The following is a 27,878-nucleotide window of genomic DNA, read 5'->3' as shown; positions in this document are numbered from 1 at the left end:
GTGTGGTTGCTGTATGCCAAAGACATGACAATTTAGGCAGGAGGCGGGGTTCAGAGGTCATGTGATGCCATAGAGCAGGGGTAGTCAAACTGCGGCCCTCCAGATGTCCATGGACTACAATTCCCAGGAGCCCCTGCCAGCGAATGCTGGCAGGGGCTCCTGGGAATTGTAGTCCATGGACATCTGGAGGGCCGCAGTTTGACTACCCCTGCCATAGAGCCTGCTACTAAAGCTGCATTTCACTGGCAGTCTTCAAGCAAAGGTTGAAGACACACTTTTCTTGGACGCTTTAGGATGCTTTGGGCTGATCCTGCGTTGAGCAGGGGGTTGGACTAGATGGCCTGTATGGCCCCTTCCAACTCTATGATTCTATGAGTCTATTTCTTTTCAGGAGAACTGCTCTCTGGATTGTAGTTGTAACTCAGAAATAAGACTATGAGGCTGGTCACTCTTCAAGAGTCAGCACGGAGCTGTGGTTGAGAGCAGCGGACTCTAATCTGGAGAACGGGGCTTGATTCCCCGCTCCTCCACATGCAGCCAGCTGGGTGACCTTGGTCTAGTCACAGTCCTGCCAGGGCTGTTCTCACAGAGCAGTTCTGTCAGAGCTCTCTCAGCCTCACCTACCTTACAGGGTGTCTTTTGTGGGGAGAGGAAGGGAAAGCGATGGAAAAGCACACTGGAAGGGCCTCATGGTAATTGTAGTCCATGGACATCTGGAGAGCCACAGTTTGGCCCCCGCTGAAATAGAAGGAGTGGGGGAATAATATTTTTAATCCCTCTTCTCCCACTGGGTGAGAATCTTCGCATTATCATTTATTTGTTGGCTTATAATTTGACATAGCCTGCCTCTCTTGTTGTTGGCTCGTGGCAGGTAACGAAATTTCAAGCCCCATAATAAAAACCCCATAAAACCGTAAACAGCATGAAGAATAAAACACTCAACACAGGATCTATAATCGCCTCAGGGGGCTAATAAGGAGTAGCAAGATGTCCTCATTGGCTCTGGGAAGTCCTAAGTATCCTGCCCTGGCCTCATCGAAAGACCTGGTGGAAGAGCTCCGTTTTACAGGCCCAGGGAACTGCAAGAGCCCCATCAGGGCCCTCAGATCTCTTGGGAGTTTATTCCATCAGGTTAGGGCCAGGACCGAAAAGGGCCTGGCCTGGGTCGCCAACCCCATCTTTATTTATTTATTTGCTTCATTTACGCAGTGGGGACTCCAAATTATTATCATTATCATTATCATTATCATTATCATTATCATTATCATTATCATTATCATTATCATTATTTCAATTTATTTCCCGCTACTCCCAAATAGTGTCTTAAAACCCCATTAAAACTCCCATTAAAAGACTTAAAAATATCACAGCATGGCGGCACAATCATAAGATCCCCTTCCTACCCCCCTTCCTAAAAAAAAGGGGGTGGTGGAGGAGAAGGAGGTCAACGGTGTTCAAGAAGAAGCCCGGGGGAGAGCAGTCGGTGTACCCCAGCAGCCCCGGCCTCAACCATAGACCTGGCGGAAGAGCTCCGTCTTGCAGGCCCTGCGGAACGTCGAAAGGTCCCGCAGGGCCCGCAGCTCTCCCGGGAGCTCATTCCACCAGGTGGGGGCCAGGACCGAAAAGGCCCTGGCCCTGGTCGAGGCCAGGCGGGCTTCCCTAGGGCCGGGAACGAAAGAGCTTATGTCGTTCTCCTCTCCTCTTATCCTCACAGCAACATCAGCGGGGAGGTTAGGCTCAGCGCATGTGAGCAGGCCTCCACAGTGGAGCAGGGATTCAAACCCGGGTCTAGCCCTCTAATCAATAGATACCACCTGCTCTCTAATTTGACTGCAGCGAAGTTCCCCCTGCTGTGAAGTTCCCCCTGCATTAGCCAAAATGCACCCTCAGCACTATAAGGGGAAATGGACAGTAGAGATGATGTAACTTCGCAAATCGTCCTAAAAATAGCTCTCCGCTAGTGATGCAACTTGTGGTCCTGTCAAATAAATAGAAGCCGCTTGGCCTCCCAAAAGCACAGGTGAAGCAAGTGGTCAAGCTGAATTCCCTTGTGGCCGGGGAGATCACTGGAGTCAGAATGAAGCCAAGCTGTGCTCTCTTCTTTCTTGTTCTTTTGGTTGTTTGCCACAGCAGCAACGCAGGTAAGGGTTTCTCTGGTTGTTCTTTCCTTTCCTGCTCACATTTTGCATTTTAGGGTTTCGTTTTGTGCTGCACCCCTACTCCTTGGGATGCTGTCACAACAGCCTTGAGAGGTAGACTGCGTTATAGGTAGAACAGGGAAGGTTGGGCTGTTGATAGTGTTATGTCATATATCAAAGGGGACATCGACTCAAAGAAGTCAGAAAACATCAGGGGAATTAGCTCCCCAGCAGAAGTCATAAGGGTGAATATACTGGGCCCTCAGGGGTTACTTAAAAGTGGGGTTATAATATTGAACGAGCTAATCAAACTCTTGAGGATGATCTTGAGATGGAGAAGGAAATAAGGGAGGAGACTAAAGCAGATAATGTTATTATGTTGGGTGCCTTCAACTACCCTGAAATTGACTGGGTGAAGGTATGCTTAAGTCATGCTTTAGAACAGGGGTAGTCAAACTGCGGCCCTCCAGATGTCCATGGACCACAATTCCCAGGAACCCCTGCCAGCGGATGCTGGCAGGGGTTCCTGGGAATTGTAGTCCATGGACATCTGGAGGGCCGCAGTTTGACTACCCCTGCTTTAGAATATAGCTTTCTAGACATCATAAATGGCTGTGTACTGGAATAGTTGGTCACTAAGGCAACCAGAAGGGTAGTGATCTTAGACCTGGTTCAAAGCAGACCTCAAGACCTAGAGTGAGATGTACAGGTTGTGTCACCGATCAGGAACAGTGACTGCCGTGCTTTTAAGTTCAGCATTCAGGTCAGTGGAAATTTATCGTTAAAGTCCAAAACTGTCACCTTTGATTTCAAAAGAGAGAACTTTACAAAAATGAGGGGGAACACAAGAGAGTCAAATCCCTAGAGGATACTTGGAAGCTATTTAAAACCACACTAAGTGAAGCCCAAATAGAATGCATCCTACAAGGTAGGAAAGATGTTTTTAAGCTGACTTGGGCCTGTGTGGTTAACAACACTAGTCAAGGAAGCTATAGAAGAGAAACAGACTTCTTTAAGGTGCTCAGGGGCTTGGGGCCAGGGTCCCTGAAGGACGACCTGCTCCTGGGGTATCCTGCCTTCCCATCCCTCCTCTCTGTACCCCTGAGCCTTCAGACATGAGGCCGCTGTCCATCTGAGACAGAACTAAACATCTGTAAGAAGTTCCTGACAGTCAGAGCGGTTTCTCAGTGGAACAGGCTTCCTTGGGAGGTGGTGGGTTCTCCATCTTTGGAAATTTTTAAACAGAGGCTGGAGAGCCATCTGATGGAGAGGCTGATTCTGTGAAGGCTCAAGGGGGTGGCAGGTGGCAGTGGAGGAGCAATTGGGATGTGAGTGTCCTGCACAGTGCAGGGGGTTGGACTAGATGACCCAGGAGGTCCCTTCCAACTCTATGATTCTAGGGGCTTGGGGTACTCCGGGTTCCTTCTCTTTAGGCTTTGCCAGTGTCTACTCACCTAACTTTTAATTTACTATTTATATGTTAAAAACCTTTATTAACCGCCTTTTTCCCCAATGGAGTTCAAGGTAGTTTAGAGTGCATACGATACACAAAACAGAAATGTTAAGTGCCAGATGAAGGCATTGATGCCCAGACTTCTAATTAAGGAGCTGATTTTTTTTTTTAAGACTAAGTTTTGTAGTCATAGCCTGAGAAGTGTTTCTATGAGACTCTTTTTAAGCTCCTAGATTGCTCCAGATCTCTTTTGTGCTCCTGCAAGGGCTGTTTAGGGGGTTTTCAAGCAGTTTTCCCCAGCACCCTGGTTGCTGTCACATGATCACTTCTTACAAATGCCTTTAGTCATTTATATCGGAGACATTTCACCCCCTTTTTGTTCCCCCAGCTATCTTTGACCCAGATAATCTCAACTGCAAATGTAGAAGAGTCACATCCGGCTTTATCCCTCCCTCAAAATACGCCTCCATCAAGATCACACTGCCTGGAATCAGTTGCCGAAGGACCGAAGTCATGTAAGCCACCCATTTCCTTGGTGGGCTGCGGGAAAGGTGTGAACGGTCTCCACGGGGCCCCCTGATTTAACGCGGCACATAAATATTCATGCTTCGTTTCAGCACACTTGAAATTCCAGGATATCTTACAGGCCCTCCCTGGAGGACGGCAGCCCTAGCAAGATGTGGTGCTCCAAACCCTTTGCAGAAAACCAGCCATCTACTATTACAAATCTGGACTCAATGACAAACCTTAACATCTCTTTCTTCCTGCCTCGCGCAGAGGTCTGAGTGCGAATGCTGACATCACCTTGGTCTGTTTTGCAGAGTCACACTGAAGGCAGGAAGGACTGTGTGTCTGGATCCTGAAGCGAAGTGGGTGAAGATTTTGCTGGCAGCTCTGTAAGCACCATGCTGAATCACTAGGGTTGATCCAGTGGGTTGGGGCGGCCTTACCGGGAGCAGGAAGAAGGTCCGGGCTACCTTGCCAATGATGTGGTGACATCATTTCCTGCAAGCGTTGCCAGAACCTATGGAGCTACTGGTGGTGAGGGGGTTTTTTGCTGCAGAAATAGGATTATTGAACTGCAGGCTCATGCAAGGTCAATGACTGTAAATGAGTGGATGAATTGTTGACTCTGTTTGATATGGTAGATCTTTGGGGACAGATTCAAATCCAGGCACTTCTTGTACATCACAAGATCCTCCCCATAGACACCGAATGCAAAATAAGTGTCCTTTCTATAGACAAAATAAGTGTCCTTTCTATAGACACTTATTCTCTGTTGATCTCTCCTACAGAAAACACAGCAACTCTGCTCAACAAACTAATTGACGTTTCAAGTGAAGGAAATGGATGAACGACGGAACAGCCCCAAAATGTGAAATCCATCTTATTTATTTCTGCTTTTGATTCTGTCTGCCTGGGAGCGAAGAACACCCCTAAGTCTTTGAATCCTCCGCTCTTAAAACCCAACCAAGCTATGTTTAGGGTTGCTGGCCTTTGGACATCTCCTGGAATTACAACTGATCTCAACTACAAAGATTATTATTCCCAGAGAGTTGATATGAAAGATGGACTCTGTAGCATTATAGCTCCTTCAGGTCCTTCTCTTCTTCCTCTCCAACCCCCTTTCCAGTGTTCTGTTATTAATGTCACATTCATAGATCATAGAATCACAGAATCATAGAGTTGGAAGGGGCCACACAGGCCATCTAGTCCAACCCCCTGCTCAACGCAGGATCAGCCCAAAGCATCCTAAAGCATCCTCCTTTAGGATCATTCAGTTGAATTCTAAGATCATTCAGTTGATTTCTAAGATAAGTATTTAAACCAGGGGTAGTCAAACTGCGGCCCTCCAGATGTCCATGGACTGGCAGGGGCTCATGGGAATTGTAGTCCATGGGCATCTGGAGGGCCGCAGTTTGACTACCCCTGATTTAAACTGTGATTAAAATGATGTGGGAATATATCCTTCAAAGTCTTAAAAATAAGCATCGAAGAATATCGTGACTGACTTTTGGGATGCACCTCGAAAGCATCCAATGTTTTAATCTGCCCTCTGTATTTTCATATAACCTTTTTTTTAAAGCGACTTTTAATGATGTTTCACTGTAAAGAGATGAAAATTGTTATTTTGGGGGTTATTGATATGAATAAAAGCCCAGATTTTTTTAAAAGGTCTTTTCCTTGCTTCTTATGACATTTTGCGCTCTTCACTTCTTTGAATGGGGAGATCTAGGTATCAGCAGCAACATTCATCTGGAGGGAAGAGAAAGGACTGGCATTGAGCAATATTTACTTTATTTACAGGGGGAGGCACTCTTGCAGGGCAGGAAATCCAGCCCCCCCCCACATCATCCCTCAGGGAAGGGGTACCCTGAAAAGGCTGCAGCCAGATCACAGCAGGGTCCACCGGTTCAAAACTGCTCCTTTTGCCACATAATGCACACACATTTGCTTCATCCCTTCAGCTGTAAGGTGTGTGTGTGTGTGTGTGTGTGTGTGTTTGTGCGGGGTCACTTTGGAGGACAGCCTCTATGGCATTATTCTGCCTCTTTCCCAAACCCTACTCTCCCCAAATCTCCAGAAATTTCCTCACCCATAATGTTTGTTTTTACATGGGGTTTTGATGATGTGGCCTCCACAAGACGGCTTGCAGTGGGCGGTGCGATACAAATGTAATTAATTAATCTGTTCCACATAATATATTAGTGCCACTCAGCACTTAACACCCACTCAGGGCAGCTGTCCCACCCCTGAGTGCCTCCTCCTCCTCCAACCAGCTTGCCTGTCTGTCCAGCGACCAGCCAATCACCTTCTGCCCCCCACCCCTGACACCCCCTCCTCCCACTTGCCTCTGAGGCTTGGAGGCTGCAGATCCCTGCTGCATGAGAGCTCCCCCTGCTGGTGAGTTCCCTAAGAGCTGCCTGCAGCCTTTCCAGGTCCTGGGAGGAGGGGGAGGCCATCTGCAGAGTTCTTCCCCCCCCCCCCCAATCTAGCACCCGTTGCATTCCTGAATGCAACAGGCTGGGCCCCTAATAATAACCATAATAGACAATCTTAGCCTTCGATGGAGCCATTTTCAAATTGTTAAATGTCCACTCGAGTGGCTACTACACTGTATATGGTCATCTCACCCGATAAATATTTAACATTTTAAATATATATAAAAATGAATTAACTCCCACCCCTTTGGGAAACCCTTCCAAGGCCATCAAGAAACCCCTAGCTGACAAAGCCTGGTACAGAGAATAGGTGAGCCAAATGAGATGGTTGTGAGAAATAAAGGACCAGGTTCTGTAATGTTTGCCCAAACTGTTTGCACTGACTACAGGGAATGTGGCATGGATTCCTTGACAGGCTGACGGACCTCTAAGGCAGTGTCGTGGTTAGAGTGACAAACTAGGAGCTGGAAACCCCAGGTTCAAATGGCTGCTTTGACGCGGAAGCTCTCTGGGTGACCTTGGACCTGTCACACTCCATCTGATCTACCTCGCAGGGCTGTGCTGAGGATAAAGCGGAGGACAGGACAATGACACAAGGCGCTTTGGGTCCCCATTTTGCAGAGAATGGCAGGTATAATGCAGAGTGGTTCTCCAGATGTCCATGGACTACAATTCCCACTGTCATGGGCTCATGGGAACTGTAGTCCATGGATACCTGGAGAGCCACAGTTTGGCCACCCATGGTCTAAAGGAAGTCTAGAAACAAATCCAAGGCCCTTGGATCTCCTGATGGACCACAGCTCCACCTCCAGGGTCTTAACTGGAGCCATCTACATTTGGTCTCCAGGTTCTCAGGTTCGCACTCCAAAACAGAGTTACACCATTCTAAGCTAATGGGAAGGAATGGGAAGGCGACTGTAAGCTGCTTTGAGCCTCCTTCGGGTAGGGAAAAGCGGCATATAAGAACCAACTCTTCTTCTTCTTCTTCTTCTTCTTCTTCTAATTTGGTTTCTTAGGGTTGCACTGTTATTTGGTGAGCCACTGCCGACTAAATAGCCTTGCTTTCATTTTAAACTTTCAACGATTACTAGGTCATCAAAAGAGCGGGATCTTCTGTGCAAACCACAGCAGGGTTCAACCATAGCTAGTTTTTCACTGGTATTTCATCCCTTCATCCGAGGTCTATTTTTATTCTGCCCTTCCTGCAAAAAGCTGAAGCCAGGGCAATGGGCATTTCCTTCCCTATGTCAGCCCTTCAGCAGCCATCTGAAGTACATGAGGCCGAGAGAAAGTGGCTGGTCTGAGGTCATCCACTGAGCTTTGTGGCCCAGGGTGGAATTGAACCCAGGTCCCCAGATCCTCTTCCAGTCCATCTAACCAGACCACCCTCATATAACTTCACTCTGTTGCCATCATTGAGGACATGATCTTTTCCAGTAATTGCAGATTTTTAGGGCTTTTCTGCTCACCATCAATATAGTAAAATGCTTACCTGGTGAAGATGCGACATTTTTGGCATTTTGCACGACATCGCCAACATCCAGCATCCGAGCAGCAAACGACTAGAAACATCCTTCATTTTAAAGCGCTTGTTGAGGGAATTGTATAAGGTGGATTCCCCAACCTAAAAAGTGTGAGCTATAGGAGAGCAACCAGCAGACCACAAGATAAAGAAATGTATGGAGGCAAAGAAACGCTATCTCTGCCTCCAATGTCCTGCCTCCCTCTCCGTTCCCCCAGGGACATTATTTAAAGCAAACTGCCTGGAGCAACAAATAGGTGTTCATTCATGCAAGAAAAGCAAAAAATAATTCTTTTCCAAGTTGTCACAGTCAGGAATTATTCCCCTCCCCCCCCCCCCCCAATCAAAGGACACGAATCACTAAGGGCCTATCTGGCCGACTGGGCTTCAGCACCCATGAAAGTCTATGGCACCATAGACTATAATAGGAATTTCATTTCATCCTTCTTGTAGAATAAAAATATTTTACTCTGAGGAAGTGTGCAGGCACACAAAAACTTATCCCCAGAATTAAGCTTTGTTGGTTTTCGAGGTGCCACAGGACTCAAATTCTGTTCAATCTTTTATTCAGGTTGTGAACTTCTTGATATTTTACTTAATCGCTTTATTTATAGTCTGGCTTTCTCTCTTTGCCTAAGGACCAAATGGGGCAGAGATTTGGCAAGGCCCTAGAAGGAAAGAGAACCAACGGCAGGGAGATTTGGGGAAGTCAACCTATATTTCCACTCTGTTCTGTATTTGCAGCTGGGTTAGGCGACTACAAGCAGACACTGCCCTCTACTGGACATTGTGATAAGATGGCCTTATCAAGAGCCTAAAACTGGCTTGTAGTAATGACCTGGATACACTTGAGGGCGTTAGCTGCTTTATTACCTGAGGATCCTGTTCTAGAATAGGTGAGCTTTTATCATAAATAATAATTATATTCTAATTCAGACTTAGGTTTATTTAACATATTAAGGATGCATAATAATAGACTTAAAGTTAACTATTGATGTTTTTTTTTTCTAGAGGTATGTTATATAGTACAATTGTTAAGAATTTGTAAAAAATATATACCTGTGGTGTTGGCGGTGAGAGAAAACAGTGACTTTATTTTATATAGTTTATTTCTCATCTGTTGAAGCTGAATAATGAAACCCATTCAAAATACTGGTTATTGGTTGTGGAAATCAAATATAACAAATGGACATTTATTACAATTAAGAGGCCAAGAGTTCACTTAATTAAAAAAAAAACAGAACTTACATGAGGATTTTGGCTTCCATGAAACTAGGGTTGTCAGATCCCTCCTAGCAAGTGACGGGGAATGGGGGGGGGGGGTGACTTACCAGGAGCAGAAGAAGAGTTGGTTCTTATATGCCGCTTTTCCCTACCCGAAGGAGTCTCAGAGCGGCTTACAGTCACCTTCCCATTCCTCTCCCCACAACAGACACCCTGTGAGGTGGGTGAGGCTGAGAGAGCCCTGATATCACTGCCCGGTCAGAACAGTTTTATTAGTGCTGTGGCGAGCCCAAGGTCACCCAGCTGGCTGCATGTGGGGGAGTGCAGAATCGAACCTGGCAGCAGGGAGGCACGTCCGATAAGCAGCAATGTATCTTCAATGTCGAGACAGTAAGTGGGCAAGTGGGCCAAAACTTCATGAGAAATTTGGGTAGAGATTCGATTGCAGAGTTTAATGGATAAAAGACTACAGGGGAGGCAAAGCCAGCTGGCCCCTGCTATTTGCTATATTTGCCATCACCTCACTGCTGACCTCTGGCACCCTCTAGTGGAGTTTTCAAGGCAAGAAACATTGAGAGGTGGTTTGTCTTCGCTTGATCTTGTCAAATCTCAGAAGCTAAGTTGGGTCAACCCTGGCTACTATTTGGTTGGGAGACCACCTAGGGATACCGGAGTTGACAAGATCAAGCGCCGTAGAAAGGAAAGAGGCAGACAACAGGAGGCTGGGAGCAGCTGAGCCCGATGGGAGAGCACCTCAGTTGTCCTTATGCCTCTGTTGAGGAATATTACCTCATTCACCAAAAACAGGGCATCCCCCCCCCTTTCCCAGTTCTTTTATTGCTCCTTATTTTTCTAGTGGGGATGATGTCTGGAGTGGGAGGGAGAAAGCTGCATGGTGAATTGACAGGTGATCCATTCCAGTCACATACAAATAAAAGGCAGAATTGCCAGACGTTCTTTCATTTTTAGAAATGCACAGCATCTCACTTCCTGTTCCCTATTTCAACATATTGTTCCAGTTGTATGTCACAAGTTGTATGTCAGAAGGAAAGAGGCCTGTAAATGTATTGCAAGTTGACTCTTTGATGATGTAAAACAGCCTTGTCTATACTCCACTGCGGAAGGTTCTTGCTCCGGGCCTTTGGATGGCTGGGAACTGCCCCCATACCTCTGGAATAGCAGGCTCATAGCCTCTGACAGGAAGGCTGTCCAAAGGAGGCTCAAAGCAGTTTACAATCATCTTCCCTTCCTCTCCCCACAATAAACTCACAGTCCAGTAGCACCTTTAAGACCAACAAAGATTTAATCAGGGTGCGAGCTTTCGAGTGCTTTCGAGTCCACTGCACGCCCCGAATAAATCTTTGCTGGTCTTAAAGGTGCTACTGGGCTGTGATTTTATTGTGCTACTTCAGACCAACTTGAATTGATCCTTTCCCCACATTTAGGGATGGGCGATTTAGCTCGTATAAGCCGAAAAGTACCCAAATCAGATGCAGATTTGGGTACTTTTTGGCTGTACCCAAGCTGAATGGCCTCTCCCATTGAATCAAATCAGAGAAGCCCAAAGCAATTTGGGCATGATTTGGCTAGTCAGCTGATTGAGAAAAACCGTGCCCGATCATCCCCCTTCCCATCCACCCCTGAGGGGCTCCACCACCTAAATCTCTGGGTTTTCCCCAACCCGGAGCTGGTAACCCTAGCAGTTATCTAACTGGGCTGTTTCTGTTAGTTTTTCGAAGAGCAGTTTGATCACCCCTGTTCTATAGGGTCACTAGTATTAATTCTAATTATTATATGTGCTGCAGAAAGGGACGCTTTCCCCGTCACTTTCGTTTCAGGCCAGGCAGTGGGTTTTGCACGGTTGTTCTTCTTCTACGGTTCTTCAGGGCTTGGAACTTTGGCCGTTCCGGCTAGGAAAGGTGAAGACAGAACAATGACTTACTTCACATCCCCTGTCCAGCCCAACAGCGTTCTTCCCTCTTTCGGCTTTATTGCAGAACTCAAAAGAGGGAAGCTTTATGGCCCTCCAAGGACATGACTAACGGGCAGAGTTGCGTTTCTTTGTTGCCTTCCTGCACATCGGAGAACAGAAAAACTAAGCACAAACTGTCTTCCTTCTTCTTCCCGCCTCCAGAGAGATCGGTCCAGTTTCTGTCTTTGCGGAAACAACATCGTAAAGTCCAACCTCCCAAGTCCTACGGCCGAGCACACGAAAGACCCCTGGCCCTGGAGAAGTCAAACTGGCCTCAAGCAGAGCCAGGGCTTTTTCAGCAACTTCTCCTGAGGGAGCTCAGGGCCCTGCAGGACTCAAAGCAGGCTGAGGCCTACAAAGATCACCAATAAGCTGGTCTCCCTGCTTAAATGATAAACATCTGTGCATCACCTCAGTGGATTGACATCAGAACACTTCATCTCCCCCCTCCTTCTGGAGAGAAGGCGGTGACTTCCTCTGATTGTTTTAAACTCCTTCAAATGTTTTGATTATTGTTTGATTGTATGATATATTGTAAGCCACCCTGAGCCTGTGAAGAAGGGCGGGCTATAAAACTGGAAATGAATAGTTTCCTAGGGCTGGACTCGGCAGACGGGATCTAGCCGTGCATTGGTCAGTTATATTGTAAGCTACGATCCTGCCTCGGACCTCAAGCTTGGTCCTCCGTAGGTCTACAGACACAACATTTTCCCCTCTGAATCTGAGCTGCAAGATTGCTGGTTCAACTCAGATCTCAACCCAGAATTCAGGAGGCAACTTCAAAATTCTCCCCCCAATTAACACCAGTCATAAGAGGATTCACAACATCGGTCTAACCCGGGGTAGTCAAACTGCAGCCCTCCAGATGTCCATGGTCTACAATTCCTATGAGCCCCTGCCGACAAATGCTGGCAGGGGCTCATGGGAATTGTAGTCCATGGACATCTGGAGGGCTGCAGTTTGACTACCCCCGGTCTAACCTTACAGAGCTGTAGGTAACAGAACCGAGATCTTGTATGGGAACTTCGAACAATAAAACTGCACTGCGTAAATGCTACTGACTAAAAAGGGAGGAGGGAAAACTGCAATCATTTGGAATCTTCCTTCTGGTTCTTGGCACATATTTCTCCCTTTTCTCTCAAGTCATGCTGAATCTGGCCCTCCGGCAGCATCAGGAAGCTATAGAGATTTTTACAAATTGCTGTTTCGCTAACATACATCTTAGCCATTTACTGCTTAGAGCAGGGGTAGTCGAACTGCAGCCCTTCAGATGTCCATGGACTACAATTCCCACGAGCCTCTGCCTGCAAACGCTGGCAGGGGCTCATGGGAATTGTAGTGCATGGACATCTGGAGGGCCGCAGTTTGACTACCCCTGGCTTAGAGCATCAGTGCCGGCATGGGTGCAAGTGGTGCTCCCGTTCTTCCCCTTCATGTTGGGAACGAAAACGCTGCATGGACGTTTCTAAACAAATTGAGTATTTCCTACAATTGGTGCAGAGGGAGGTCTGATGGCTGCTTTTTGGAACGGGACCAATGAGTTGAAGATGGATCGTGCTGTGAAGAGCCAAGCTCTAATTAATAAGAAGGAGGCAAGTGCAGATACCAGCTGTTAATCGCATAGAAACCAGCTTCTGTGTGCGTATCTCAAAAAGCATTAGATGTGCATCTTCAGTCCATGAAGCAGGATCTCTAAGATGGGATTGGGAGTTGTACACGTTGGCCTGATTGGATGGGTTGTGAGGTCATCTTTGATATGATCATCGAATCATAGAACCATAGAGTTGGAAGGCCCAGACAGGCCATCTGGCCAACCCTCTGCTCAATGCAAGATCAGCCTCAAGCATCCAGGAAAAGTATCTGTCCAGCCGCTGCTTGAAGACCGCCAGTGAGGGGGAGCTCACCACCTCCTTCGCCAGCTCATTCCACTGACCACGAAAAATTTCCCCCCTGGTATCTAGCTGGTACCATTTTACATGTAGTTAGTATGAGTCCTCTCCTCTGCTGCCAACAGGAACTGTTCTCTGCCCTCCTCCAAGTGACACCCTTTCAAATACTTAAAGGGAGCCATCATGTCCCCTCTCAGCCTCCTCTTCCGTCCTACACTTTGGCTTCCTTTGGGAGTGTATGGCTCCGCCTTCTGTGTCAGCCATTTTTTGGCAGAACTCCTGTATTAGACCCTTATCTCATCTATCTTATAAGGCAGGGGTAGTCAACCTGTGGTCCTCCAGATGTTCATGGACTACAATTCCCATGAGCCCCTGCCAGCATTTGCTGGCAGGGGCTCATGGGAATTGTAGTCCATGAACATCTGGAGGACCACAGGTTGACTTCCCCTGTTATAAGGTATTCCAGGCAACATGAAATGAAACCCTCCCTTCATTTTATCCTTGTCCCAATGCTGTGAAGGAGGCGGAGAGAGGGCATGCCTGGCAAGGGTTAGAAGAAGAAGGTTTTATACCCTGCTTTTCACTCCCCGAAGGAGTCTCAAAGCAGCTTACAGTCGCCTTCCCTTTCCTCTCCCCAAAACAGACACCCTGTGAGGTGGGTGAGGCTGAGAGAGCCCTGGTATTACTGAAGAAGAAGAGCTGGTTCTTATATGCCGCTTTTCTCTTCCCGAAGGAGTCTCAAAGCAGCTTACAATCGCCTTCCCTTTCCTCTCCCCACAACAGACACCCTGTGAGGTTCTGGATTATTTTATATAGGCACAATGGGGATTTGAACTAGGGTCTTACCACCCACAGCCTGAGACCCTAACCACTACACAACACTGCCTCTCAGGCACACCGGGTGGGGAGGGGAGGGAAGGAAGAAAAATCCACCTGGCGACACCAGCCCTTGTCAAGAGCCTTGCTTGGTTCCTTTGCTTTAATATAGGTGCGGAAATAAACAAACACGAAAACGGAGGTAAACAGATCTACAGAGAAAGCAAGGGGAAATTTTTTTGTAAAGCAGGTTATTGTACCAGAACACAACAAATTCCTGTCATAGGCTTCAAAGCAGGAATTACCCTCCTGGCAAAGTAAACAGGTTAGTTAGGGCGGGGGAGAAATTACCTGTAATCTTTGAATCAAACGGTGAGCAGGCAGAATGTGGGAAACAGATGCTGATCGATGGAGGAACAGGAAAGTTTACTCTAGTAACCTAAACATGCCCATAAAGGTTCAGCTGGGTTATCCAGCAACTTTCCCACAGCTGCAGCTACTTCAGGTCAGAAATTTGTCTGATTTTTGAAAGGCTGAGTGGTATAGAGCAGTGGTACTCAACCTGTGGTCCTCCAGATGTCCATGGACTACAATTCCCATGAGCCCCTGCCAGCATTTGCTCATGGGAATTATAGTCCATGAACATCTGGAGGACCACAGGTTGACTACCCCTTGTATAGAGGTTAGTATGTCAAACTAGGGTCTGGGAGACCCAGGTTCAAATCCTGCTCTGTCACGGAATCTCACTGGGTGGTTTTGGACCAGCCTACCTCGTAGGGTTGTCTTGAGAAGAAAATGAGGAAGGAAAGGATTGATTTCCTGTGGAGTGTTCTAACCCTTATTTAAAGCTGGCCAAGGACACAGACAATTCCCACATCTTGTGGCAGTGAGTCCCACAGATTAACTGAGGCTTGTGAGAAGAAGTAAGAGCTTTTCTTTGCTCTGAACCAAGTCCTCCTGTAACGGAGCAAATGGACACAAGTGAATTCGTCCAGATGCTCCTGCAAAACCGCTTAATAAACTACTGGGTTCCTGACTGCAGCCGGGGAGTGGGACGCAAACTGATCCAGCAAATTATCCAGAAGTCTTGCTGTTTTCCAAAAGGCAGGGCGAAAGGGGAGGGGCATACCCTTGACAAATTTTGGGGCAAGGCATTGCAGAAAACCTGTGTCACATAGACGACATCTGCAAAGAATGGAAGTGGGACCAGGGCCTCCCTGGTGGTGACTCCACATATTGAATGAAGAAAACTCAACAAAGGGACACCAATGCCAGCAGCTGTCCTGGATTGCTCACAATGCTAGTTTAGTCCTCAGGAATACCGTGCTATGGGTCCCAATCTGCCCCCCTCCCTGGCACGGATATACATTCCTGCAGGTTATAAGAGGGATGATGTAGTTTTCCTGTGCAAGCTCTGTGAAGATGAAATGGTCTCTTGTGTGGTGCTCGTCCATTTATCCTATTGGAGGAGCCTTGCCTCACTGGCACAGCATCTGCTTAGCATACAGAAGGTCCCAGGTTCGATCCCCGGCATCTCCAGCCAAAAGTATCAGGCCACAGGTGATGTGAAAGACCGTTCTCTACCTGAGACCTCAGAGAGCCACTGCCAATCTGAGACGACCATACTGATTTTGGTGGCCTTCAGTATAAAGCAGCTTCATGTGGGTTCATTTCAGTAAGAGAACTTCCCACTCACCCAACATCCAGCGGAAGGAGGAGACAATTTACTTCTGCCTCAGATTCACAGAACTTCTGATTTGTGCTTCTAAGCTGCAATGTTCTTCCTTTAGTCTGAGGAGGAAGAAATGTACAATCCAGGGAAGTGTTAGATTTTTTAACAAACGCCAGCAGAGATTTCTCCTACCTGCTGTGGGGGCTTTCTGGCATGCACTGTAATACCCATAAATTCCCCTTTTTCGTCAGTGGTATAAAGAGAAGGATCTTCGGTTATTCGTGCACACCCGGAGCCACCATGAACGGTCTAATTGTGGTACTGACCTTAGGGCTGTTCACAAGCCACTTCCTTCCACTCCAGGGTAAGTAACTTTGGTCTTACTTCAGTGTGATTCACACAGGTCTTAATCTGAGCTGTTGCCTTCCTTCAAAAATTGCTCTTAGAACCTGTGGTGTTAATGATCGAATCAGTTGGGGATTCTCACACAAGCTTGGTGTGGTGGTTAAGAGCTACACCCTCTAATCTGGAGAACAGGGTTTGATTTCCCACTCCTCCACATTCAGCTGGGTGACTTTGGGCCAGATACAGTTCTCTCAGAGCTCTCTCGGCCTCACCTACCTCACAGGGTGTCTGTTGTGGGGAGAGGAAAGGGAAGGCGATTGGAAGCCCCTTTGAGATCCATGAGGCCTGCTGGGTGATCTTGGGCCAGTCACAGTTCTGTAAGAGCTGTTCTCACAGTGCAGTTCTGTCAGGGGTCTCAGCCCCACCTACCTCACAGGGTGCTTGTTGTGGGGAGAAGGAGGGAAGGCTATTTGAAACTGGGTAGTGAAAAGTGGGGTATAGAAACCCTCTTTTTCTAAATAATGCCATTTCAATTAACTTCAGCAACCGTTTGTGAGTGGATATTGCCATTTCACACAGTAAAACTCAGCTGCAAAATGGATTAAAAGTGTGCTATTTAGTGTGTGTGAAACCACAAATATTATTTCTGAGGATGTGCAGGGAGCTTGCATGGTTTGCTGTAGCTATTCCTATGCCTCATTTGCCCCCCGCTATTCTCAGATGAGGAGAAAGGAGAGGTCCACATTCACCTGGTCCCAGTACTTGCAGACCAACATGGCTTGCCTCTGAAACCACTTCAGAAAAGGATTGTGAGAAATCAGCAGAGAGGGCAGGAGAATCATTTCAGCTTCCCCATACTCCTTAAGGGGACAAGTAGGATAAACATGTGAATTTATATGCACGTGAAGCCGTGCTGAAGGAACGTCTTCCAAAGGAGATTATGTATTCTTAGCATGATACCAACCTTGCTTTAGGATGCTTAGGGCTGATCCTGCGTTGAGCGGGGGGCTGGACTAGATGGCCTATATGGCCCCTTCCAACTCTATGATTCTACGTTTCTATGATTCTATGATTCTTTATCATTGACACAAACTCAGTGGGGAGTCTTACTTTTGAGATTGGAAGCTTCCTCTAGAGTAGGGGTTCCCAAGTGGGGAGTACCCTCCCCCTGAACCTGGTGGTCTCCCATTCCCGGGCTGACCAGTGCTTAGATTCGTGAAGAAAACGACAGCTTCAGAAGGTGCCCTGGATGGGAGCATATTCCAGCTGAGCTCCTTCCCCTCCTCAAACTCTCCCCTTCCCGGTCTCCAGGCATTTCTTAACCCAAGATTAGCACCCCTTCCCCGGAAGCCTCCATTTTTGGAAGGCTGGAAAAGCCTTCTCCTGCTTGCTCCTGGCTGTGGGATTTTCCAGTGCTGGCTTCTCTCTCTCTTTTTTTCCTCGTCTTTCTCCCCAACAAGGACCCAAAATGGCTTTCACCAATGACTTTTACAAAGAATTGATTTTTTTTATGGACTAAAATATAAAGGTAAAGGTATCCCCTGTGCAAGCACCGAGTCATGTCTGACCCTTGGGGTGACGCCCTCCAGCGTTTTCATGGCAGACTCAATAGGGGGTGGTTTGCCAGTGCCTTCCCCAGTCGTTACCGTTTACCCCCCAGCAAGCTGGGTACTCATTTTACCGACCTCGGAAGGATGGAAGGCTGAGTCAACCTTGAGCCGGCTGCTGGGATCGAACTCCCAGCCTCATGGGCAGACAGCTTCAGACAGCATTTCTGCTGCCTTACCACCCTGCGCCACAAGAGGCTCTGCACAAGAGGCTAAAATATGGCCGCTGCATAACTGCCAAAAAACCAGTGTGGGCAATAGAGTGTGTTTTGAATATGCAATGCTTCCCGGAGTCCCAGGAAATAAGCAAATGGCTGCCTGGAAGCCCATCCGAGGTGCTCAGAGTCACCACGCTGGGGATCATTGTGACAGAAAATGACCTTTTTCGTCTCACGTTTGCTTGCAGGCCTTCCGATAGAAAGCCTTGTCGTTCACATGAGAAGGTGCAAATGCGCCAAGCAAACTTCTGCCGTCGTCGACCTGAAGAACTTCAAGTCTGTTCAGGTGTTTCCTCAGAGCGTCTATTGCCGAAGGAAGGAAATCATGTAAGTCCAGCTCACAGGTCTTCTCTTCCTACCGCTTGGTTTTGTTAAGGACTCACTGGAGAAAGAAAAAAAAAAAACGGGAGCTGAGCTTGAGTGATCCTCTCATGACGTTTCAGATTAATCACCAAAAAGGACCGTAAGGTTTGTGTCGATCCCAACGCTGCCTGGATCCAGGACTTGTTGAAGCACTTGACGCGGAGGTAATGCTATTATTCATCTCCTAACACGGTTACAAAATCCAGCCACTTTTGTTCCCCCAGCAGCAAGGACATTGCCAGGGACAAGTCAGTAGGAACGCAATTTACTCACAACCATTACGAGCCAAACAAGGAGCTCTAGGCCTTTGCAATGAAACCCGTTGATAGACACCCCCCCCCCATTCTCCCCCTGATTTTTGCTTAAAATTCTCAACCATTTGCCCAGTTTCCCCGTCTCTTCTAATGTAGGCCATTTATGGATATGTGATTCCCCCCCTCCCCCAAGTCCTTTATTCTTGTCTTACATCATATTGCTTAACAAGTTTCCCCTTTTTTCCAAATTACAGACAAACCTAGTAAAGTGGCCAGCACAAGAAGCCACGAATGAAGCCAGAAGGAACCTGATCAAACTGCTCCATTGTCTCCTTTCCATGTGTTTCTCTGCCTTTTAATTATATTTACTCAGCGCCCTAGCCTGAAATGTCTGATCAGCAGCTGGTCTGAATTTTTAGGATGAAGCACAAGGAATGTAAATTTGCCTTAAAACTGATTAAACTTTCTAAATACACCCACTGCTATATGCAAAATTGCTCTGCATTTTTCTGAAATATTCCCACGGATGTCATTCCCAATTCGTCAATGATTGGGTGTTTATACATGACAAAGACAAGAAAGTCCGTTTTAAAAAGAGCAAGCTTCCAGTGCTCATGACTGTAGATGAACAAATTAACCTAGAAATGGGCCTAATCTGAACTGGGCTCATGAATCCTGATCGGCTGTTTTCAATCAGCAATTTGCACCTGATTCTGGCCATTCCCTTTAATTCTGTTGCCATTCCCTTTAATTCTTCCATCTCTGCACCATCCAGGAGCCATTATCTTCCAGTAGAGTTCTAGATCAGGTTGAAGATGTTGGTACTGACCTTTAGAGCCTTATGCGGTCTGGGACCTGCATATCTGAGGATCCACCTCCCCCAATACGGCCTCCAGAGAGCACTCCGTTCATCTGTTGGGACTCCCTGGTCCCCAGGACATCCACCAGACCTGCAAGGTGGTGCTCTTCCACCGGACCTATGGTTGAAGCCAGGGTGACCTACTGAAGAGGCCACCCTCTGATCCTTGCAGTTCTTCTCCCCTCCTCTTGCCCCATTTCCAATAAGTGGAGAAAGATATGATGGCAGAAAATAGGGGGGATAGTTAGAGAGAGCCAGCTTGGTGTCGTGGTTAGGAGTGTGGACTTCTAATCCGGCTAGCCAGGTTTGATTCCTTGCTCCTTCTCTACATACAGCCAGCTGGGTGACCTTGGGCTCGCCATGGCACTGATAAAACTGTTCTGACCGAGCAGGAATATCAGGGCTCTCTCAGCCTCACCCACCTCACAGGGTGCCTGTTTTGGGGAAAGGGAAGGTAACTGTAAGCCGCTTTGAGACTCCTTCGGGTAGAGAAAAGCAGCACATAAGAACCAGCTCTTCTTCTTCTAATCAATCTTAGTTGCTGGACAGAGAGTTGGTTATTCTTTGTGTTTAATTATTAGAATTTTAATACATAAAGCATCTACCAGTGTATTTTTAACATGCTGTAAACTGCCTCGAACCCAATGGGAGAGGCAGCCTAGAAGTGTCATACTTGTAATAAGCAGGCATAGTTCAGTGGTAGGACATCTGCTTGGCATGCACATGCTTGGTCACAGGTTCAATCTCCACCATACCGAGTTAAAACCACCTGGCAATAAGGAGAGCTAGTGATCTTGCTTTTTTATTACCCGAAGGCGTCTCAAAGCAGCTTACAATCACCTTCCTCTCCTCACAACAGGCACCCTGTGAGGTAGATGGGACGGAGAGACGCTCTGAGAGAACTGAGACTGGCCCAAGGTCACCCAGCTGGCTGCATGTGGAATGAGGAACTAAAACGGGTTCTCCAGATTGGAGGACGATGCTCTTAACCACAACACCAAGCTGGCTCTCAAGTCATTCGGAACACCTCTAAGTTGGAAAGCCGGTCAGTCTGAGCTGACCATACTCACCTTCGATGGACCAAAAACCTGATGAGGTAGCTTCATGTGTGTCTAAGTTTAGGTTTTCCACACATCCAGGATCCCAGATTATTGTCAGAATGCATGCTAGTGATGCCTAAGGATGTATGAACTGCTTTGGTGGATCCCATCCAGCAAATGTCACTGAGTTTAATTTTCTGGATTACTGTACCTCACGTTAAAATGGAATTTGTGAACCCGTGAATCTTGAGCCACAAGGGAGGGCGGTATAAAAATGTAATAAATAAAATCCTCGTCTCAGCAGCCAGCCAGGTAGTACCTGAGAAATTCACCTATGATGTGTGACTGGTCAAAACATCACGGTTGTATTTAGAGACAGTATCTCACCAGTTCCCAGATTCTTGTAGGGAGCAGCCGGGGGGTGGGGGGTGTTAGTTAACAGACAGCCCAGATCTGCTTATTCTTAAGATTCTAGACCAGGGGTAGTCAAACTGCGGCCCTCCAGATGTCCATGGACTACAATTCCCATGAGCCCCTGCCAGCGAATGCTGGCAGGGACTCATGGGAATTGTAGTCCATGGACATCTGGAGGGGCGCAGTTTGACTACCCCTGGTCTAGACGGACTTTATTTTATTTCATTTGCGGCTCATGTTTCTTGTTGAGATTCAAGGCAGTTGGCAAAACGTAGTAAATGACGATTTGGTCACCCTTGATCTAAACTGCAGCATTATTGCCAAATTTTGTGCGCATGTGCTTAGCACACGGGAAAGACAACTTAAGCTTTAAGTGATGATTTTTTTTTACTATGCATTTTTTTATAATGTACCCATCAATTATACAATTTTATGTGTTTTAAATTTTGTACTGGCTCCCTGATTATGCAATTTTCTACTCTGAAATGTTTTTTTCTTGCTATCTGTTTCATCTGGCCGCAGTGCTGTATTAAAATAAATTTGAATTTGCGGCATTAGTTATCCAACAGAATTAGGACTTGGGTAGATAACTGCATGTTCAAAGGTATTGCTCTTCAGATAAATCAATCAGCCATAAAGCCTTGTACGGACTGGGGCACGCCTACTCAACAGCTATGTCCCAATTGGACAGAAGCTGACAAATCAAAACCCGGCTTTGCCCCAGCAGTTCTCATGACCAGGTTTGCCCCCCCCCCCCCCGATCAGGGAGAGGAGGGGGAAATGCAGGTTCCTGTGCAATTGACCTATCAGCTTCCGGAGTCCATCCAGGGACCTCGATAGCTGCAGGGAAGGAACAGTGAAGGATCCTTACCTCTGAGTAACTCTTGCCTTGAAAACGCTATGAAGTGGCTGTACACTGGCTGTAGCTTGATGGCACTTTCTGCCCTACTCCCCTTGGTACGGGTTAGCGATTGCTCAGAAGGAAAGAATTGGGACTAATGAGAATTAGAGACCGGTGGCTGAAGGAAAAAGGGCATCCAACTCTACTTATTGGCATGATTGGCCAATCTGATGATGAACTTGCCAGTCTTGGAAATGAAGCAAGGTCGGTCCTGGCCAGTGTTTGGATGGGAAACTTCCTGAGGAATCCCAGAGTGGAGGCAAGTGATGGTAAGCCACACCTCTGAATGTCTTTTGCCTTGAAAATGCTACGGGGTCAGTCTACGTCGGCCTTAAGAGGAAGAAACAAGAACCGCTGCTATTTAAAGGGTCATAAACCAAGGAGAAAGGGGAGGCAGACCTGCCGGATGAGCACACTAGGCATGGCGTGCAACACCCTGACTTAAAAGAAGAAGGAGTTGGTTCTGATATGCCGCTTTTCTCTACCTGAAGGAGTCTCAAAGTAGCTTACAGTCGCCTTCCCTCCCTCTCCCCACAACAGACACCCTGTGAGGTGGGTGAAGCTGAGAGAGCCCTGGTATTCCTGCTCTTAGAATAGTTTTATCAGTACTGAGGGGAGCCCAAGGTCACCCAGCTGGCTGCATGTGGGGGAGTGCAGAATTGCACCCGGCATGTCAGGTTAGAAGTCCGCACTCCTCACCACTACACCAAACTGGCTCTCTAATAACGCCCTTTACTCACACGCAAGCCAGCGGATGCACGTGGGCAGTGGAGTTTCTGTTGTCTGGTGTAGAATAAGCAGCTGTTTAGACTGCATCAGAAGATGCTCTTTAAAGCAGGGGTAGTCAACCTGTGGTCCTCCAGATGTCCATGGACTACAATTCCCACGAGCCCCTGCCAGCGAATGCTGGCAGGGGCTCATGGGAATTGTAGTCCATGGACATCTGGAGGACCACAGGTTGACTACCCCCTGCTTTAAAGACAGCTGTCTGCAACGAAGCAGTGGCTCCCATTGGTTAAACTCTAAGCCCCGCCCCTTTCCCCACGCCGTGCTTCTCTCTTCCTGCTCCTCTGTATTGGGGCCGCTACAATAACCACTTGGAAGACCTGTGCCGTTCAGAAAAGCTTTTATATATTAAAAAAAAGAGAGCAACATCAAAAAAAGCAAGTTACACTGTTTAGCCAACAAGTCATCTTGGAAGCAGGGAAAAACCACCCCAACAGCACCCCGCATCCCAACCCCACCCGAAACAGCTAAGTTAACGAAAACAAATAAACCAAAACAACTTAAAGCGGTTCACAATGTTTCCCAATCTTTTTATTTCGTTTCCCCTCCCCTCCCGACAATGTTACAAAAGATTGTAGGGTGTTTTTTTTTTTTTCTCCAAAATTTATTTTAATAAACCGGCTCCTTTGCAGTTCATATACAATCACAGGCGAAATATTTTTTTTTTAAACTCCATTTTATACAAACATCTCAAAAAAATATTTGGGAGTGAAGTATGGTAGGAAATATTGCTCACGTTGCTAATTAACATGCACGTATGAAGAGGAGGAGAATTGTTAGTGCATACCTCCAGAGCAGGAAAGAAAATGAATGCCTCAGAGGAGAACATACAGTAGATAACGGCGCTTAATCCACGGAAATTTCACTGTGCAAGACCCAGTGAAAAGAACAGGAATGGGTTGACTCCTGCTAGGTTTTACGAGATCTTGCACAGAGCACCCCCGGTGGATCGTGCCCTTACAAACAAACCAACGACAACAAAAAAAAGAAAGAAAGAAAAAGGTTCATGTCCGCAAAAATTAAGTTTTTCATGCTATTCTACTTTCCAGTACTATATTGTAATTATTCTGTCCATTTCTATTTATATACAGACACACATGGCCACGTATGAAACACTTTTGAGGTATATAAAAAGAGATACCTGCACCAAGATGGGGGCGGGAAATGTCATCTTTAAAAGATTAACATTTGACCGTGCTTTGACAAGCTATTTACATCGAAAGTGGAACTACACTTCTTTTTTTTTCTTTTAGAAAGACAGGACTACTGTTAAAAATGACAGCCCTGAAGTTAAGCTTGCCTTCTGCTTCTCCATCTAGCCGAAAATCTGTCTCGGGTCTTGATGGCCTTGTGTTGCGTGTTTCCCGACCCCTGCCAGAGACATCCCATGGGGGGGTACATGGGGGGGGGGGAGAAAAAGCACCTGACAAAAGCATCATGAGGTGAGACAAGTTCTACTCGATGATGTAGAAGCAGATGGGGAAACCAGACACGGTGCTGATAAAACTGAGTGGCAGTCCTGTTGTCTTTGTGTACCGTAGTTCCATCACGAATTTCCACACCAATGCAACAGTTGTCAGCAGAGGAAGACAAACCCCTCTCTAGCTGCAGGCACTTTTGAAAGGGAGCTGCAGCCTCTGCTGAAGAAGCTGTTGCGGTATAGACCCAAGCTACGCTCCACCCAATAAAGAGAGAGCATTTCTTACTAGGGTTGGGTGTTTTGGCGTCTGAAGTGGCCGTTCGCACCAGAAGCAGCCATCGCTGGCTGCTTCAGCAGCCAGCGATGGCTGCTTCGGGTGTGAACGGCTGCTTCAGATGGCGAAACACCCAATCCTATGATTCTTACCACTGCCTGATAAAATTTCCTCGGTCAATTTGATACCCAGCTAGCCAACGGGGGAAGAAAAAGAGTGGCTTCGTGAAATACGTGTTACACGATGGACGACTGGTTGCCGGCGTTCTTTTAAAACTAATTTAAACCGTTTCGCTTTTCCTTTTTTTAAAGGCTATGAAATGAGACAGATATAGGCTTCTTTAAAAAAAATTTCATTCACATAATGGAAAAAAAAAAATCCTCGCGCCTTATTAAAAATATCACTTTCTTTTGAGACTAGAAACAGTAAAGTGCATGAAAAGTTTAAAATATAAGCTCACGGTCTCTTAATATAGCAGCACAGAAGCAGAATACAGGAAAAACTTAACAGACACAACCTTGGGTACTGCGGCTTGTCTTTTTGCTGTTTGGAAGTGCAGAGCGAGAGGCACATCCCCCGAAAGATCTCCAAACCCAGCAGCCTCTGTTCATCCGAGGGGGCTGCCGGTGAAATCCCACCCTAGTCCTACAGAAACAGAGGTTGCTGAGCGGTTTGCAGTCAGAGCCTCCCCACCCCCAAAAAGACGGCATTACGTTTTTTCTCTCTCGAGGCACAAAGCTTTTGAAATGGCCACCTGCAGCATGGAAAATAAAAATAAAGACCTCCAATGTATCTTAAAGAGAAACTAAGAGCTGGGAATGAACCAGCAGCTTAAAAAAAAAATCATTTCAGCCTCGATAGAAAACAGAAACAAAACAGAATTAAAAAAAAAAGATTGTTAAAAAGCATGAGATGGTTTATTTGGCGACTAGGGTCAGGAAAAACAAATCGGAGGAATCGCTATGACTACGGCTTACTCACTTGCGTGTGGCAGGGCGAGGGGGGGGGAGACGCACCTAGAAAAGCTACTTCTCCCCCCACAGAGGAGACGGAAGCCAAGCAGGGCTTCCAGTCTCCTCCTCTCCCTTTGGGGTGAACAATTGCAAAAAGATAAGGGGGGGGAGGAAAGGGGAGGCACTGTGATTTAACAGTAAAAGAGGGAACCTGCACATTGCGAATTCCCAGGACTCAAGGATTCCGACCACTGGTCTGCTGAACAGGGTATTCTGGCATCCCCCTCCCGGCTCTTGACAATTAAAACTTCTCTCCCCTATCCTACTGTGCAATTCATTTCCTTTGGGTGGTCCATGAGACTCAATTTTTTCCTCTTCTGCTAGGACTCTCAACAAGCGGGCAATTCCTTCAAACAAGAATAATGCGAACATGTTCCAGAATTTTTACAAGTGGTAGTGTGAGGATCTCGGAGGGGGGGGGGACGATAGGGCTGCAAGCCCACAGGGCCGGACGAAGTTTCCCTGTTCCCCTCGTCGTCAGCTGCTGTAACCTCCAGTAGGAACAGAGTGAATCAGTCAGCAACATACACGGTTCACGAGATCACAGACTTGTGTGTGCAGAAACTCCACTGCTTTGGACAAGTGCCATTTTATTTTGACGGGGGCTGTACAGGGTGGCGCTTCCACAGGGCAGCCGACGCTGGCGGACTGGCCCTATATGAAAGCACAGGTCAGTTTTCTATGGGAGCAGCGCATCCCCCCCCCCCGCCCTGCGGAAAAGCACTGTTTAGGTCTACTGTCACATCTGGCTTCCTAAATTAATCTGACGTTTTGGTGCAGTGGGGATGGCACGCTCTACGGTTTCCGTACATTGTTAAGTGCTCCGATAACAGCATTTCCTATTATAAACCTTTCCCAGAAAGACCCATACATCAACTCTATCTAAATTATCTGCGGATGCTTTTTAAAAACGAAAAAGGGCACCTTGGGAGAGGAAGGGGTAACCTGTCTGGGGGTTGGGGAGAGTTAGCTGTGGGTGTATATGTACCTGCAAACCTTGCCGGCTGATTTGTCCGTTTAGAAAGGCAGCTTCCCAATGAAACGAAAAGCGTGCCTGTTTAAAATATATAGATATAGATATAGACAGAGAGATCGCTTAAAAACAAAAACCCGGAGAGGGAACGAACAAGAACTTTGGTTCCAGCCCTAGTGCCAAATGGTACCAATATGCACCCTGAAAAATGTGCAAAACTCGTATCATCAAAACACATAATGAAAAGGAGCTCGAAGCAGCAGCTTTTAAAATATTTGCCATACTTCACTCCTACATACTTTGATTTACAACTGTACAGGTCCATAAAACGAACTAACAGGTCCCGGCCCTCCGAAGGGGGCGGGGCTCCACTACCTCCTGGTAGGCAAATGGATGCCGTTGACCGGAGGCAGGAAGGGAGGGTGGAGCTCAAGCTGGGTCAACAGTGAGAAGTGGTCGGAAGGGATGTGAGGGTGGGGGCACCCGCTGATGTTGTTCTCCACCAGCCACTGAGGATCCAGAGGCCCGAGGACACCCAGCACGTTCATGTGATTATTGGAATAAAAAATGTAGTCAATCACACCCTGCGGGAAGGAAAGACCATCGCGTTAGACAGTGCTGGCATTCGAAGGAGACTTTAAAGAGCCATTGAGTCTCACCCTCTGCAGAACGTCTGAAACCAAGTGTGGTTTGACATCAAAACGAGCGATGGCCAAACTGTGGCTCTCCAGATGTTTCTGGACTACAATTCCTGATCAGCACAGTCAACTGGCAGGGCTCATGGTAATTGTAGTTCATGGACAACTGGAGAGCCTCAATTTGGTCACTCTTGATCTAAACTGGAGGTGGCCAAATAGTGGCTCTCCAGAGGTACATGGACTACTACTACTACTACTACTACTACTACTACTACTACTACTATATTATTATACGATGTATTACCCGCCACTCCCAAACCAGCTCGTGGCGGGTTACAATAGTCCTTCATAAAAAACCCCCCAAAAAACCCTTAAAACCGGACATCACAAAATCAAATAAAACTCACTGGCAGGGGCTCCTGGGAACTGTAGTCCATAGACCCCTGGAGAGCCACAGTTTGGCCACCCCTGATCTAAGCAGATGTCATCCGTGTTTTTTTCTCATTCTTGGTCCAGAAAAGGGATCTGTGCATTTGTTTGCAGTCCACTTCTCTCACAGGGACTCAAGGTCTTTCAACTTTCAACAAATTGGGACACTTAATGAACAATGCCATAGGATTAGGTTTGTGGACATCTGGAAGTAATTAGAAATCTAAGACAGCACTAAACTGAAGAGTAAGAGTCCACATGGCACATTAAACGCTACAAAATGTACACAATGGGATCCCATCTTTAGAATGCAGTACAAAGTTATATAGACATTCCATCTGCTGGACACACATTGGAGCAGTCATGGGATTTTATATATCAACTTGAGGGTGCCATTTCCCTACCTCTTCTCAGGGCAAAAGGTGTACCTGACACCAGCTCTGCCCGATAACCACCCCATCTATTCTAGCTTCCAGGGTATCTTTCACAGACTACAGACCTCAAGGACAGGACTTGAAAAATCTGACGGACCTCCCCAACGCCATAGAGGGGGAAAGTTGCATCCCTCCACTGTAACTGGTTGTCAACTGCTCATATGAGGTTTCTCCTAATGTCCAACCAGACTCTACCCTCCTGTACCTTAAGTCCATTAGACAGCTCTAACAGGACTGTGGCTAGGCCAAGATCACCCAGCTGGCTGCACGTGGAGGAGCAGG

General features: G+C 47.0%; 2 protein-coding genes across 6 annotated transcripts in view; one reads left to right on the top strand and one right to left on the bottom strand.

Annotated features, from left to right (window-relative positions):
- The first annotated feature begins 15,704 nt into the window (after nucleotides 1–15,704).
- On the top strand, nucleotides 15,705–18,890 carry CXCL13 (C-X-C motif chemokine ligand 13). Its single transcript, XM_077302321.1, has 4 exons — nucleotides 15,705–15,992; nucleotides 17,987–18,125; nucleotides 18,242–18,325; nucleotides 18,670–18,890. Exons 1-4 carry the CDS (start codon nucleotides 15,842–15,844, stop codon nucleotides 18,677–18,679), a joined length of 384 nt encoding a protein of 127 aa, XP_077158436.1. The 5' UTR covers nucleotides 15,705–15,841; the 3' UTR covers nucleotides 18,680–18,890.
- A 3,848-nt stretch (nucleotides 18,891–22,738) lies between these two features.
- CNOT6L (CCR4-NOT transcription complex subunit 6 like) overlaps nucleotides 22,739–27,878 on the bottom strand; it is a 51,600-nt gene continuing 46,460 nt past the window's right edge. For all 5 annotated transcript variants that reach the window (XM_077301096.1, XM_077301095.1, XM_077301097.1 and 2 more), the window contains exon 12: nucleotides 22,739–26,679. In XM_077301096.1, coding sequence (XP_077157211.1) covers nucleotides 26,467–26,679 — 213 coding nt within the window. In that variant the 3' untranslated portion in view covers nucleotides 22,739–26,466. The remainder of the gene's footprint in view (nucleotides 26,680–27,878) is intronic.

Source organism: Paroedura picta, chromosome 10, assembly GCF_049243985.1.
Source record: "Paroedura picta isolate Pp20150507F chromosome 10, Ppicta_v3.0, whole genome shotgun sequence".
Lineage (NCBI taxonomy): Eukaryota > Metazoa > Chordata > Lepidosauria > Squamata > Gekkonidae > Paroedura > Paroedura picta.
The sequence above is the reverse complement of the archived record's forward strand: the minus strand, read 5'-3'. Positions and strand labels throughout refer to the sequence as shown.

Bases quoted from the DNA above. Each gene is read 5' to 3' on its own strand.
- CXCL13 (XM_077302321.1), top strand. From the start codon at position 15,842: ATGCACTGTAATACCCATAAATTCCCCTTTTTCGTCAGTGGTATAAAG. The intron at 15,993-17,986 runs GTAAGTAACTTT...GTTTGCTTGCAG, and splicing joins CCACTTCCTTCCACTCCAGG to GCCTTCCGATAGAAAGCCTT. The intron at 18,126-18,241 runs GTAAGTCCAGCT...ATGACGTTTCAG, and splicing joins TGCCGAAGGAAGGAAATCAT to ATTAATCACCAAAAAGGACC.